General features: G+C 39.8%; 1 protein-coding gene across 2 annotated transcripts; it reads left to right on the plus strand.

Moving 5' to 3' along the window:
• The first annotated feature begins 1,145 nt into the window (after positions 1-1,145).
• LOC143857857 (uncharacterized) lies at positions 1,146-8,009 on the plus strand. 2 transcript variants are annotated; one of them, XM_077368376.1, is made up of 5 exons: positions 1,146-1,371; positions 1,464-1,537; positions 5,143-5,275; positions 5,825-6,109; positions 7,533-8,009. In XM_077368376.1, exons 1-5 carry the CDS (start codon positions 1,234-1,236, stop codon positions 7,803-7,805), a joined length of 903 nt encoding a protein of 300 aa, XP_077224491.1. In that variant the 5' UTR covers positions 1,146-1,233; the 3' UTR covers positions 7,806-8,009. The 2 variants fall into 2 exon arrangements, with proteins under 2 accessions (XP_077224491.1, XP_077224490.1); XM_077368375.1 differs by having other exon boundaries at positions 1,147-1,371; positions 5,825-6,136.
• Positions 8,010-12,724: the final 4,715 nt, after the last annotated feature.

Raw genomic sequence — 12,724 nt, forward strand, 5'->3', positions numbered from 1 at the left:
GCCCATCATTGATTGATCTAAACCTTCCAACACTTGTGTTATAACTCCTATATATAGACTTGGCAAGAAGTGACCAGGACCCACGGGTCGCCCGTATTTTTCGGGGTCTGGGTCACTCATTCGTGACCCGTTTGAAAACGACCCGCAAGTCCACTAGGCCCGTGAAAACTTGGGCGGTCCAAGGAGACCCGCGGGTGCCCGTAGAAAAATGAAACAAGGTTTTATTTTGGGCTTTTTTTCATAATTGTCATGTTTTCATATATTTTATTTGTAGTTTTTTCCTTGTTATATAAAGGTACCTTCTTTCGGTACTTTTTTCCGTAGTTTTTTTACTTTCTAGCCTTTTTCCCATAATTTTTCTCCAAAGGACTTATGACATGATTATTATTCACCATGATTAATATTATGCTAGCCACCTTTGGAGAAGTGATATTTCGGTGCAGTTTTCACCACATCCAGAATAAGACAAAGTCACATAAATGGCTAACATCAATGGATGAGCGAGAAGTAGGCTTTGGCGAAGGTGGCTAGCAAATACCTATAAAAACAATAAAAATCTTAAAAAATAAAAAAATAGCAAAAAAATAGGAGACCCGTGGGTCCAACCGGCCAGTACAGGTGGGGTTCGGGTCAACCAACCTGTAAATTTCTGGGTCATTTTTTAACCGGACCGTACTGATCGCGTGAAACCCGGCCCGGCCCACCCATTTGCTAGGTCTACTCCTATGACATGAATAAAACACATTATTCAATGCTAGGATTAGTAAACGGTTGAGATGAGTCAAAGTTAGTATCCACTAATCCGTTGTTGAAACAGAAATGATTAAAAAAGCGGTTCTTGGAACATGTTTCCACTATAAGCAGTAACTGTATAGAATTGCTAGGGACCATCGTAGAAGCCATTTCTCTGGCCGGATGTTGCATGAGAGAGCAGCCACATAAGATGAGTAAACAAATAAGACAAAATCTGTTGAAAAATTTCTTCTGCGATGGCCCCTAGAAAATCCCCAAAAAACAAATCCAAGGCCACCACACCGGAAACGGATTCGAGCCGGTCAAAAACAGTCTAATAACTGACATATGTCGGTTTCTTGTGACCTTTCCTTGACGAAATCAAAATTCGAAACTTCAAATTTAAAATGTACGATACCGGCATCACAAAAATCACTATTCTTCTTCTTAAAGAAGCTTTTCTTCTTCTTCTAAAATCTCTTGTTTGGGAAAAAGAGGGAAATGGAAAAAAACACAGCTGTGAGAAAGCCTCACACTTCAACAGCAGATCTCCTCACATGGCCGGAGAAATCTCCGGCCGATTCACCGTCGATCGGTGCCGGAACTCCGGGATCTCGTCCGACGATCCGTACACATCAGGTAGATCTATTTCTTTCCGAAAATGGATCTTTCTCCGTTTTTTTTCTTTTGATTTCCGGAAACTTAAGATTTCCTTTTCCGGAAAAATTCAGCCTGCCGGCGGGATCAGTTCCGTGCTTTTCGGAGGACAGATGACAGAGGAGGAGGCTGAGAATTCTTTAAAAAGGTGAGATCTAGGGTTTCTCCTTTTTGTCAGTTGTAGTATTATCTGATTTTATTTCTGATGTTGCTATTTTTAGTCATAAATGCACTTTTATGATGAATAGATGTGGAGATTTCGTTCCTGTTGTGTTTGTCATGTCTGCATTCTGTTTAGGGTTTGACGTGTCTTTAGATTTCTGCGTTTGAGTGAGTTTGAGTGAATGTGCGCAGAGAGAGCGTGCTGAGAAGGTGAGATCTATGTGGTTTTTGTCTGAAATTTGTAGATTTCAAATCTGATGTTGCTATTTTTAGTAATAAATTCATTTTTGTGAGGATCAGGGGCGGAGATTTTGTTCCTGTTGTTTTTTTTCATGTCTGCATTTTATTTAGGGTTTGAGGTGTCTTAGATTTCTGCGTTTGAGCGAATGTATTTAGATTTCTACTTAGATGTCTCATAAATGCACTTTTATGAGGATCAGGTGTCTTAGATTTCTACTTTTCCGAGGACGGATGACTGAGAAGGAGGCGGAGAGTGTGTTGGAAAGATGAGGTCTAGTTTGATTAGGTAAAAAGCAGTAGATTGACTTCTCGAAATGGATATCTGATGCATTCTAGCGTATTGCTATTTGGTGAATGAACAGATTGCCTTTTTATGTACTTAAAATGTGTTATTTTGTGCGGTTTCAGCAATCTGTGATCATTCATGATGAATATCCAGAAAACATAAGGATTTTATTTCTTCTTCCTTTGGTCATCTGGTTTCTAGATTCTGGATCAAATTCTGGACCATGTTCACTTGATTCACAATGAAGCACACAGCGCGGTGTTTTTGCAGTGTTCTTTTGTTGTGAACTGTGGTTGTAATCAGCAGCTCTATTTATTTCGAGGGAAAAAATAGAGGGGTATGGAAGTCAACTATACATGTAATATTGTGATTCCTCCAGCCGTAGTTTTTTTTTTCCCTAAAATGAAATGCCGTTACGTCCGAAACACCGAAACGTTCCGTTCCACTGACCAAAATGAAACGGGGAACAGATCGGAATCGACAACTATGCATGTAATTCATATAAATTTTTTTCCATAATACCTGCACTGCATTTTGCATGCAAATCTTATAAATTTAATTATGTAATACATAATAATATAGTATACTACTATTACACTTTGATTTTGGTTTATCTATTTCAGTCGTTTCGTATGAGTTTTGGTGGAAATTTAAAACCGTGGTCTCATCTAGGGAGATGAAGGTGGAACATTAGGGGTGTAACTCTGGTCGGGTTGAGGCCAACCCGACCCGATTTCTAACTCGGTGAGGTTCAACCGGACCTAACTCAAGGAACCCTTTTTTCCTACCCGAGTTTTTAAGCTTACAAAAAATAAATTTGATAAAAATGTTGGGTTTCACTCGAATCGGGTTGCTAAATCCTCAACCTGACCCCGTCCCGAATCAACCCGGGTTTGGAAAACTCAACCTGACCCGACCTGACTTTTTTTTTCCGGGTCGAGCCCGACCTGAGTTCCACCCATATGGAACATGCCTAAGCAAGGGAGGTCTTGGAGGGTTATGCATGACCTAGGGTAGATCCAATCAGATGTGTTGGGGGTTCCACGCGAAAAGCAATGATTCCACACCGAAAAAGTAATTAGATGTGGAAGTGCGTATGAGGACTTGTTCAAACTCCCCTTAATGGGAAGCTTTTAAGGGTGAGTTCTACCCGGATCCCAACGAAGTGGTATCAGAGGTAGAGCATGGTAACCCCGGTGTACCATTGAGGGCGGGGAAAATGCCTCGGGGAAGATCTCGTAGTCCCCATGTTGCTTTCGTGTGGAGGGGGAGATTGTTGGGGGTTCCACCCGAAAACCAATGATCCAACATCAGAAAAGTGAATGGATGGGGAAGTGCTTATATGGATTAAGGAGGGGTACTTACGTAAATTTCTCATGTAATTGGCTATAAATAGCCATTGCCTCTCATTTTTTAATTTAGAACTTTGGATTGGAGAATTTGTAACTTTAGAGACCCCCTAGAAAAGCCTTTCAGAAAGGATACAGTCCTGATCAAATGGGGCAGGGACCAACTAAAGGGCGACGCTGCTTTCCTCAGCTTAGAAATTGTATCCCCATTTTTAGATCTTTCAGTTATTGAAATTCATTGACATTCCTGTGAAAAAAGCCACAAATCAGTAAGCTTCCTCTTTCCTGTCTGTGCCTAAGTTGTTTGCTAAGAGATAGTGGAATTCCTACCCATGACTCTTTCAATTAGAGCAATAGTCTTGTTCACCGTCTTAATAGGTTGGAACCGGCCGTTTGATGAGCTAGCCTGAGAGAAATTTGTTAAAATCACTCTCAGCTCTACATTGTAATGGTCCTGGCCTTTTAAATTTCAGCTCTGTATCACATGCGAGTTCTTGGTTTTGTTGTGCTTCCAAGATTTCTGGAAGAAAACTTCCAGATCCAAATTAGAAGTACATGGTTATAATTGTTGCAGGTGCTGAAATGAGGGCTTTTCATACCTCATTCTGATTATTACCGAAGGGTTGGGAAGCTCATCCAGTTCAAATGCATGTTTCGGATGAAAGAGAAAGTTCTATTACCATTTAAAAGTTTGTACACATTGATCTAATAAACACGATCAAAATTCATCAAGGTTTGGCATGCTTTTTTTGAAAATTCAATTTCTGCTGTAAGGCAATTCGTCCAATGATAGACTCTGACCGTGATATAAATATGAGAATTGATGGGATCCGTTGCTATTACTTGAGAGCTTCTCATACATACATACATACATATGTGTGTGTTGAAAGCAGCCATGGCAGTTTGTTTTGAATGTTGTTGAACACCAAAGTGAATGTCCACGATTGCGAAACGTATGTTCTCGGGCTTGACTGCTAGTTCGCTTTGCATTTCACTGGCTTATCATATTTTGACACCAGAGCTCACCCTACAACCTTGAGCAGTGCTTCCACGCTTCTCCACCTGCATCAAAGTGGTATCAGAGCAACCCTTTGACACTTCTGCATAAGCAAAAATTACATAATTAGCATTTCTACAAGCATATAAATGGTTATGTTAATTATGTTGGTGAATTTAACATGTTTTAGCTGTATCACTGGCATTGTTGATGGTTGAGTGCAGGGAAACGAGGCTAAAAACCTTACTGAGTACAACTAGAAACATAAAACAGTAGGACTTAGATAATCGTAGTAGATTTAGGCTAGAAACATCGAAGCTGTTTGACGGTAAAAACACATAAGTTGGTAGAAAGATTAAAATCAGAGATTGATGAAAAATATTTCACTTCTGATCTGATCTAATAAAAGCAATGGATCAAAAAGTTTCTTTTATAGGTTTAGAAGGATGATAAACCTTGCATTTCGTCATTTTTCACTTTAGGAGAAAAAATGACAATTTAAGACCCTTAGATGGCCATTTTTTTCAGTGGGGTTGGACAACCCTAATCAAGTTTTGCCTGGGCACCATTTTTGTGTGGGTTACAATGGAATCCTCTAGTACAACAGATGGCATACAGCATTTCCAAATAAAACTGATTTTTTTTCATTATCTTACCAGATACTATTAACACTTTCACTTTGTCAGGCTTGCATTAACTTTTCGCTCTGCCACTCTCAGGAAACCATGTTCAAACTCTAAATGGAGAGAGATGACTGGTAGTGGCATCTTCACCGATGATGAAAATGGTGTAACAGAATCTGGAAGTGTCACTTCTACTACAAGTAACAAAACTGGATTGCGAATCTACCAGGTATCTTCATGAAAAAATGATTCATTATGTGCTATATAGATTACGCACATGATTGTGTGCACTTGTCAACACAAAAAATCATTTACGCCTCTGCATTTCTGCTAGTGTTTGGCCTTTTGGGCACTTCAAAGTCAATTACCATTGGATTTTGAAATACTGGCATTGGATGTCAACCATAGTTTCGAACAATCACCCCCACACCCCCCCCCCCCCCCCCCCCCAAACACACACACACACCCCCACCATTATGGACCCCGCTCCCTTTTACCTTGGCTGCGTTCTTGTCTAAGTCCGTGTTTCGCACTACAAAGTCAAAGTCAATAAAAGGTTTAAAACTCCTTGGACTTTACTAATTTATGACCACATCAACCGAGTAGTTAGCTGCGTCAACCAAGTACAACTGTGTCATGCTGGGTCGACTAGGGTTTGCTTTGGCCGCATTTTGACCCGCATTCGCATTTTGAAACACTTCTCAACAGACACATTCATCATGCACAAGTACAGGTTGTCTTATAGTAATATTGAATCGTTTATGGTTGGCTATAACAGCAAGCTGTCAGTGGAATCAGCCAGATCTCATTCAGCGCTGATGAGGGCGTTTCTCCAAAGAAGCCAACATCCATAGCTGAGGTTGCCAAGCAGCGGGAGTTAAGTGGGACTCTAGAGAGTGAGTCAGATGCGAAGATGAAGAAGCAGCTGTCCGATCTCAAATCCAAGGAACTTAGTGGGCATGACATTTTTGGTCCTCCTCCTGAGGTTCCACACAGGCCATTGGCAGCACGTACTTTGGAATTAAAAGAAAACAAAGACGTTGAGGAACCTGCACCTAGAAACGTACGCACTTCTGTGAAAGTTTCTAATGTGAGTTTTTGTTGGGTGAGGCGATGACTTTCTTTGTTGTTAGTTTTTATTTATTTATTTTTTCTTAACCTTTAATTCTTTTTTTTTGATATACTTATGTGGTGGTTAGTCACTTTGAAGCTCGTTTTACTTTTGGGAAGTGTGTACATGCCATGTTTTTCTTTGTGTGTATGCATATGCACATATACACATTTATCTTTGTATTATACGTATGTGTAGTGTATGCATCGGTGTTTAAAAACTCGTTGACTTGACTCGGAACTCACCTGAGTCGACTCCTTTTTACCTTGGCCACTTTGCACCGCATCCGCATTCCGTGTTTTTCCCTACAGAGTCAAGAAAAACTCCTTTCACTCTCCTGAGTTAGGACTGCGTCAACCGCATTCTTGGCTGCACTGCGCCGAGTCGACAAGGATTTTTCTTGGCCGTGTTCCGCGTCACATCCGCGTTTTTAGGCACTGGTGTATATGTTTTGTGTATCAACTCCATGCAGCTTGCATGCGCACATGTTTGTGTGTCTGATTTGCTTTGCTGCTAATTCATTCTCGTTTGCTAATTCATATCCAATTTTTGCACTGGCTTATATTTGTAATCTATTCTTTCAGTCTTTAGATTTTCTTTGATCAAATGTGTAACCTTTGCTTGGCCCCTCTGGCCATTGCTAAAGTGCTCCAAATTATGCACAGTTATTTTGAAGGCCGAAAATGCTGAGAAAGAGAGGGTTGTGTTAGGCTCCTTCCTAGCAGACACTCTTCAGATCCGGCCTGTCTCCCTTGCTGAGAAGAGAGGGTTGTGTTAGCCTCCTTCCTGAGAGACTCTTCAGATCTGGCCTGTCTCCCTTGCTGAGAAGATAGGGTTGTGTTAGGCTCGTTCCTAACAGACATCTACATAAATAGTGAAATTTTCTTTTTTCGAGTTGGTCGCACGTGTGGATTTTCCCTCTCACCATTGTCCAAGCGAAAGCTGTAATCCTTGCCTGGGCTAAAGATTTCCAAATCTTTGCATGACTTGGATCTCTTAGATGTATAGGTTCAGGAAAGCATGGCAAAGACGCAACTCAACTACCCATGGGTCTACCCAAAACCTCGTCCCTTACCCCTACCCATCCTATATCTAACAAAGAGTTCATACAGAGATCTCGACGTACAAATAGACTTCCATGCTCCCATACAAAGACATGACTCCCAAACCTTTTCTCTCCTTTATGCATCATAGCATTTATAGAAGTGATCATCTACGCCTGTACGCATGCGCATTACTTTTGTTTTCTTCACTTACCTAGTGCTGTCTTCTTGTGTTTTCTTTTGTACTAGAGCAACATTTGTCACCTTTTTGTGCTTTCTTTTCTTTTCTTTTTCTTGATTGGGTGTTGCACTGTTTGCATCTGATCTGCTAGCCTGCTGGAGGACAGAGTAATATAATGTTCAGTGAGGAGACTCCGGTCAAGTCCGCAAAGAAAATTTACAACCAGAAAGTAGCAGAACTGAGTGGGAATGACATCTTTAAAGGTGATGCTCCGCCAGGATCAGCCGAGAAGCCTCTTAGTGTGGCAAAACTCAGGGAAATGAGCGGAAACGATATCTTTGCTGATGAAAAAGCGGCATCAAGAGACTACTTTGGCGGTGTTCGTAAGCCCCCTGGCGGCGAGAGCAGCATTGCCCTGGTTTGATTTTTCAAACATATTTTCATTATCATTTTATCTTCTGGTTTCTTCATTCTAGGTGTTTTATTTTTTGTCTAGTGGTCATTTCTTTGTGTTTCATGACCAGAGAGATGAAGGTATGGCTGTGTTATTATGATGTAATTCTAGGTTAACATCCAAACTAGGACAGTGGACTTTCTGCTAATTGGCCTTCTGATGTTTTTCTTGTCATAGGTTCTTGGCACCATAGCCACAATTCTATCTGATATTTTTTTAAGGAAATGATTTCAACACAAACATTTTTTATACAAGACGCTCATGTTTCTTGTCTTTTAGTATTTAAAGAGCTGTAAAAGGGTTTTACGGTTCCCAAAAAGCACTTACACGACAATTAAATACTAAAGGACAAGAAATATGAGCGTCTTGAATCAAAACATAGTTGTGCTGAAATCATTTCCCTTTTTTTTAATCCTCTCCACCCGACGGCCGGCTAACGTTAAACGTTAACGTATATGTCACTTTCCCACCATTTGACCGGTCTCTCTCTCTCTCTCTCTCCACATACACACAACAGGAACAGTTAGTGGGCCCAACAGCAACCGTTGGTGGAATGGTGGGCCCATCTTTGAACAACGTAGGCCCTGCCCATACCACACCATAGGATAATCCAAACCGTCCATTTGATGGGCCATAAATGTAAATAGGTTGTGTCCCAAAATATCACTTCCATAGGCTGATCTTAGCCCTCCGATCTAAATAGAAACTACATCTTATGCAACCTCTTTAGATTGTAGGGTTGTGATCATCCTATGGAAATGATTTTTTGGGCACAACCTATTTACATTGTGGCCCAATGAATGGTTTGGGTCATCCTATGGAGTTGGCCGTACAGTATCATTAAGGCCTGTCCACAACATAGGATGATCCAAGCCGTCCATGATTTGGATAATCTTATGGAGTTGGTCGTACACTAACATTAAAGCCCAATCGTAGGCCCCACCGATATGTTTCAAATTTAAGTGTACCGTCCACAACATAGGATGATCCAAGCCGTCCATGGTTTGGATCATCCTATGGTGCGGCTCGTAAAGAACATTTAGGCCCCACCCATATTTTTTAAAATGAAGTGTACCGCCCAACCCAGACCATAGGATGATCCGAGCCGTCCTTTTGATGGGCCACAATGTAAATAGGTTGTGCCCCAAAAATCATTTCCATAGGATGACCACAACCCTACAATCTATAGAGGTTGCATAAGATGTAGTTTCTATTTAGATCAGAGGGCTAGGATCAGCCTATGGAAATAATACTTTGGGACGTAACCTATTTATTTTATGGCCCATCAAATGGACGGTTTGGATTATCCTATGGTGTGGTATAGGCGGGGCCTATGTTGTTCAAAGATGGCCCACCATTCCATCAACGGTTTCTGTTGGGCCCACTAACTGTTCCTGTTGTGCGTGTGTGGAGAGAGAGACCGGTCAAATGGTGGGAAAATGTGAGGCAGCAGTTGGGGTGGGGGGGGGGGGGGGATATCAGCGCCCTTTAATAATTGCACAAACTCATCTTGTCTTTTATTATTTAAACAGCTGTCAAAGGTTATTAGAGTTCTTAAAAAGCTCTACAAGCCAATTATAAAAGAGATGAGAATCTGACTCTCTGCAGTTAATAAAGCATGGTATTGCCAATATCAGTAGCCTTTCGAAAATATAGCAGTGTTATTTTCTTTTTGATAAACCAACAAAAACATCCCAATGCTTTTTTTAAAAAATCTCGAGATATCTACATACTTTATTTGTAACAGATAAAAATATTGTGATTAATTGGCGATCCTTTTGTTGTCTTATTTTATCTGTATTTTGCTTTTGCCAATGCCGCTTGAAGATTATTTCTTCGTGTACGCGATACTATATTTACGAAGATCTCCATTAATTTTGAAAATATTGCAATATTATTTTGTGCATTTTTTTTATAAAACAACAAAATCCCAAAATTATCCTGAATTATTAAGAATATCAAGATATCTTTGCTATATTATTTTTGCCACAAGAATATTTTGATAAATTAAAGATGTTATTTTTCTATTTCTTCTTAGGGAGATGATATCTGCGCCAAGTGTTTTGATAAACATGCGCTCCACTTGTTTGTCGTCTAGCATTTAAAGGGTTTTAAGCGCTGTTTGACAACCGTAATATCCTACGACATCCCTTTAAATACTACACGACAAACAAGCGGAGCGCATGTTTATCAAAACACTTGGTGCAGATATCATTTCCCTTTCTCTTAATATATTTTTTTATATGTTAAATGTTTTATTTTAGTAGTTTTTTAGTGATTTGCTAGTGTCGATTGCAAAAGGCATTTCATGAATGGCCTATTGCATGTGAGAGGAGCCACATAGGCTCACTTCCTTAATAGGTCATGATTTCAAAACCGAACAATTCCCTGATATAAAAAATCCACATGTACTACTAACTCAAATAAGAGGGCCCACACACGAAGGGGGGGGGGGAGTGTTTGAATGGTTAAATAACACAAACTGCTACGGTTTAAGGTTTTTGAGTAATTGGTTGTTTCACGTGGTATCAGAGCTGTCGGTGATGCAACAACTAAGTTTTGTTCCCTCTCTATCTCTCTCTCAAGTGGAGTTAACCATGTAAAACTCCTGTTATTCCCAATGCAACAGTTAGAAATTGAAACAGTAAGCGGTCTATATTCAGCGGGTGAGTGGGGAATATCACTTCTCCCCATTCTGTTCCCTTGGCCACCTCCTTCTAGTGTATTTATTTATCTATGAGTTATGACTTCTCTTTTACAGTACACAGGGCTGCCCCCGGGGAAATTAGGGGCCGAATATATCATTACTGATTACCATTGCGAGTGGTGTGGCATTATTGTTGCTGCTAATTTTGGCTTCATTCGTCATCTCTTATCTAAACACAGCAAAGTCATTCATTTCTCTGTAACTGCCTTAAAAATCGACGGTTTTAGAATTCAGACTTAGAAGGGCCCACCCACATGACATTGCCATCGAATCTCATGGTAGGGCCCACTAGATGAGCGGTATCTACTATATTTATATGTATAGGGATGAGAACTGTGGCCCCACCTTTTTTATTCTAGTATTGACCACACAATTTTGTTCTTATACTGCACGAATAATGCAAATATTAAAAACATATAATGGGGCCTATATTAGTGGATTATCCATCCCATTCATTTACTGGGCCCCCAATTCAGATGGGCCATGCCAAAAAAAAAAAAACCATCTCCAATCGATAAACCTAACCCTTCGATGGATCGGAGGGTTCAGATCATCATATGCTTATGATTTTTGCCTATTTTAATCGAGGGATCAACAAATGAATGGCTTGGATCATCCAAAAATGTTGGCCCACTCATTGTACTATAGCCACATGTATACTAGAGATATATATTTTTTATGAAGGGAATTGCTAGCGTCCATCGCAAAAGGCATTTCACGGCTGCATGTTAGACACCACGTGAATGGAGACAAATGCTGTTGTCTTCATTCATGAGGTGGCTGATCTGACATGCGACAGAGCAGCCGGAAAATGCCTTTTGCGATGGACCCTAGCATATCCCTTTTTTGAATGATATGTACAGTAGAGATGATGCAGATAAGTAAGCGTAAGTAAGCGTATTGCTCTACACTCGCGCAAATCACAGTAGCACAATCTATTTTTAATTGGACTTTAAATATGGATGGTGGTAAATTCGCGCTCCTTTTAAGATAATTCGCTCCCCTGATAACGTCTTTTGACGTCAAAACGCGTTAAAGTCTGTGATAATTCACTTTATCAGGGGTGTGAATTATCCTACAGCACGTGCGAATTTATTATATTCCTTAAATAATCTCTCATAAATAAAGATATTCGAAATGGAATCCGGAACGTACGGAAACTTCCTTGCCACGTGGCGTCGTAACATTGGTTAACTTCTATTGAGGCGAATCAAATGGTGGGGTCATAAAGTTGTTGCTTTTCTCCGAAGAAAACTAAAAAAAGACAAGCTGCATTTGTGCGAACGATATCCTAACTTACGCACCGTGGGAAAAGACTAGAATGCCCTCAACTTATATACTAAATTAGTGAATTTTGAGATTTTATGTTGGAAAATGTTATCAGCTCAGCCATGTTTTTATAATTGCACTGGGGTATCTTGTCTATCAACTCTATCGCAAAGGAAAAGACAAGCTGCATTTGTGCAACTATTGAAACAAGTTTGTGGTGATATCATTTCCCATCGTGTGGAAAAGTCTAGTGTTTTTCAAAAAGTACACTAAGGCCCACTTCATAGGATGATCTAAACCGTTCATTAGTTAGGCTACTGCATAAATAAGATCATTTACATAGGATGATCAAAACCCTCCATCTGTAATTTGACTTCACATTATAGACACCTCTATTGATCGGAGGGTTAGGATCATCCTATGGAGGTGATCTATTGGGCATTGCCTATTTACATTATGACCCAACAAATGACTGCATTTTCACATTCCAACCCCTCTTGTTTGTCTTTTTCTAAAAAAATGATTGCATTTCCACCTCCTTTTGTTTGTCTTTTCTGACATTTTGATCTAGGAAAAGGAAAACCATGGAAAAAATATTCCATAGAAAAATAAAATTCCAGGGTCTACTGGGTTTGCAATTTTATATGAAAAAAGAAAAAGAAATTATTTTGAAACAGAAATCCATGAAAAATAAGTTAAACAAATGCTGAAAAATTTAATTTCCATGAAGAAATTTTCCCTACATCTAAACAGCTCCATAAATGCAAGAGAAGAAAATCATAAGAGGTAAAATAGTGAGAAAGGGGTGGAAATATCATTCTCGAATATACGAATAAGAAGAATTTGTATGGGGGTGTGGCCGTAGAGTAATACAAAGTTATAAAAAGGAACAGTGCCTTTATCAAAAGAGGGA

The sequence above is a fragment of the Tasmannia lanceolata genome, unplaced genomic scaffold (genome assembly GCF_043159265.1).
Source record: "Tasmannia lanceolata isolate RefF3 unplaced genomic scaffold, GAP_Taslan_0.1 ptg000025l, whole genome shotgun sequence".
NCBI classification, from domain to species: Eukaryota; Viridiplantae; Streptophyta; class Magnoliopsida; order Canellales; family Winteraceae; genus Tasmannia; species Tasmannia lanceolata.